Source organism: Antrostomus carolinensis, unplaced genomic scaffold, assembly GCF_000700745.2.
Source record: "Antrostomus carolinensis isolate BGI_N321 unplaced genomic scaffold, ASM70074v2 scaffold5093, whole genome shotgun sequence".
In the NCBI taxonomy this organism is placed as follows: Eukaryota; Metazoa; Chordata; class Aves; order Caprimulgiformes; family Caprimulgidae; genus Antrostomus; species Antrostomus carolinensis.
Window position 1 is genome coordinate 93,576 of NW_010304329.1, and position 2,518 is coordinate 96,093.

Genomic DNA, 2,518 nt, shown 5'->3' on the forward strand with positions numbered 1-2,518 from the left:
AGATCAGATGTAGAATCTGGTTTATCCAGTGATTTTGTCACAAGGTTTGATTAGGTGTTCTTTCCTAAGTAAAACTAAATGTGCCTACCAAAATATTTCCTCTGACCTTCAGCTACTACGACTATATCATATTAAAGCAGGCACTCTTCTCTGAGCAAGAGAGTACTTGCTGAACAAGAATGGCAAAATACCATTATAGTGAGCTTCCCTTCTATTGAAGTGTGGCCTTGCAGAAGATATTTAATTGAAGTCTGTTTTCTCAGACTCCCAGAGCCTAATTTGGATCTTAATTACTGATTTTAGACCTGTACGAGCTGAAGATATTACAACATGCTATTTGAATGATGTCTTGTAAAGCATGCTAAAACAATAATACAGGCACAACACATGGAAATAGAGTGGTTGCCATAGGACATGCTTTACTAAGACTTAATCTGAACTTCAATTTGCCTCTGAATAATATCCCACCTTTTTTTTTATTTTTGCCTTTTAAAAATAGGTGTAAGTGCAACCTTCATGCTACTGGCTGTAAAGAAGAAAACAAAAGACTACTTTGTGAATGTGAGCATAACACAACTGGCCCAGACTGTGGAAAATGCAAGAAGAATTACCAGGGCCGACCGTGGAGCCCTGGTTCTTATCTGCCTATACCTAAGGGCACTGCTAATATCTGTAAGTAGTTCTGTATAATAAGGATATTTCATTATTAGAATTCTGTCCCATATCGTGACTTTGAAGGGAGATTAATGCTGGCAAAAGTTTGTCTTTGTTTTATGACCCAGTGCATATAATTTGACAAGATGTCAAATTGTAAGTGTTAGTTCCAGGTGTACATAATCTGTGCTTTTACGTGGTTGTAAATAACTTGCATGAGAACTGCGTGCTTGTATCCATAGATGTATCCCTGGACACTGCACAGAAAGGGCTAAGGAATGAAAACATTAGGACTCTTCACATAAAAAGCACACATAGAGGAGAGAAACCAGTGGGAATATCTGCACTGCTGCTCCAGCTGTGGTGCCCTCAGCTCTCCCTTCATGCATCCTTATTGCCTCGAGATTCAAAACAACCTCATCTCAACATGTGAGATGGGGTCCTTGCTCATTTTTTGTCCATTTAAGAAAGTTAAAAAATCTCAGACCAAATTTTTCCAATTAATAACTAAAGAGTGAAAGGTTGGTAAAGGAAGTTTTTACCTGATGTTGACCTACAGTCCAGATTCATATGCACTCTTTTAGAAATCACTTTAAGTGTTGAATGGGGAAAGCGAGGGCAAAACCTGAGTTTTTATATCTGCTTGTTTCCAGCTAATAGCCATTCAACAACACATGTACTCACTATTCCAGTACTCTTTCATATTATCCGGAGGAAGTTATTGATAGCTGCATTTCCTGGTCCTGGACAGGATTGGGTTGAAAAGAACATGGTGCTGAAAGACAGGACACAAAGACAAGCACAAGCATCAGTTCTTCCTTTCATACACATATGATTCAGAATCCTCCTGAACTCAGTAACAGACTTAAACTCCTTTGAATAAAGGATTAAAGAAGATGAGGATAAATCACCAAACCTTTTGACAGAAGTTACTAGCTTCTTTTAAGAAAAGAGTCTACAGTTTTACCTGGATTAAAAGCAAAACATTCATTTTAGAATATTACAATATAACAATTCAGTAAAAAGTTATTTGGGAGAAACAGAGCTATGTTCTGCAGTTGAATGAAAAGTTTAAAACCAGGAGCAATATGCAGTGCTCAGAATGTTATCTAAGACTTCAAAGCAGCAGCTGTGAAGAATCAAAACTCAAAAGTGAGTATCATAGGAAACAGGACCTTATCAAGTTAAATGTGAGAGTAATAGACCAAGCAAGAAACCATGAAGTGTGGGGGCATGAAATTATGATAAAATTCTTACTGAGCAGAAAAAAAGTAAACTTCCAAAAATCAGGAGAAAATAATTTTGTAAGAGTATTGACTTTTTCGCATGTTATAAAAAGTGAGTGTGGCTCACAGATTTAATACTTTAAAGCTATGTTCAGAAAAAATGGTGAGATTTACCAGATTGGTTTTATTTATATCTTATATATATATACACACACACATATACACACATACATACATATGTATGCACATATATACTTACATATATATACATATATATATAAAATGCAGTTGCTAGCCCAGCAATCATCTTAACTAGTGACAAGATACATCTGGACATGAAAACGGGGATCTTTCTAAATGCAGCTTGCCACGTCAGTTATATCATTCCCAATCAGTTGAACACATACCAGGCAGAACAGTGGAATTAGCACCTACCAAAAGCATACCTGGAGCTTGTTAAAACAACTTTCAACATTATTTAATTCTAACAGATATACAGTTCCATCAAAAATCAAAACATTTTGCAAATAATAAGCAGCCTTTTCTGGTTTTTATTATTATTATTTTGGTAGCATCATGAAAACGTAACCTTACTTGAGCCGATGAATGCCCCACTTACCTCAGATCCTTACTTCAGC

The 2,518-nt window shown here is 36.2% G+C and overlaps 1 protein-coding gene across 2 annotated transcripts in view; it reads left to right on the forward strand.

The window, feature by feature from the left end:
* The window catches only part of NTNG1 (netrin G1), a 147,861-nt gene that overhangs the window by 87,509 nt on the left and 57,834 nt on the right, over positions 1-2,518 (forward strand). For both annotated transcript variants that reach the window (XM_029084118.1, XM_029084119.1), the window contains exon 3: positions 500-672. In XM_029084118.1, the coding sequence (XP_028939951.1) occupies positions 500-672 (173 nt within the window). The remainder of the gene's footprint in view (positions 1-499; positions 673-2,518) is intronic.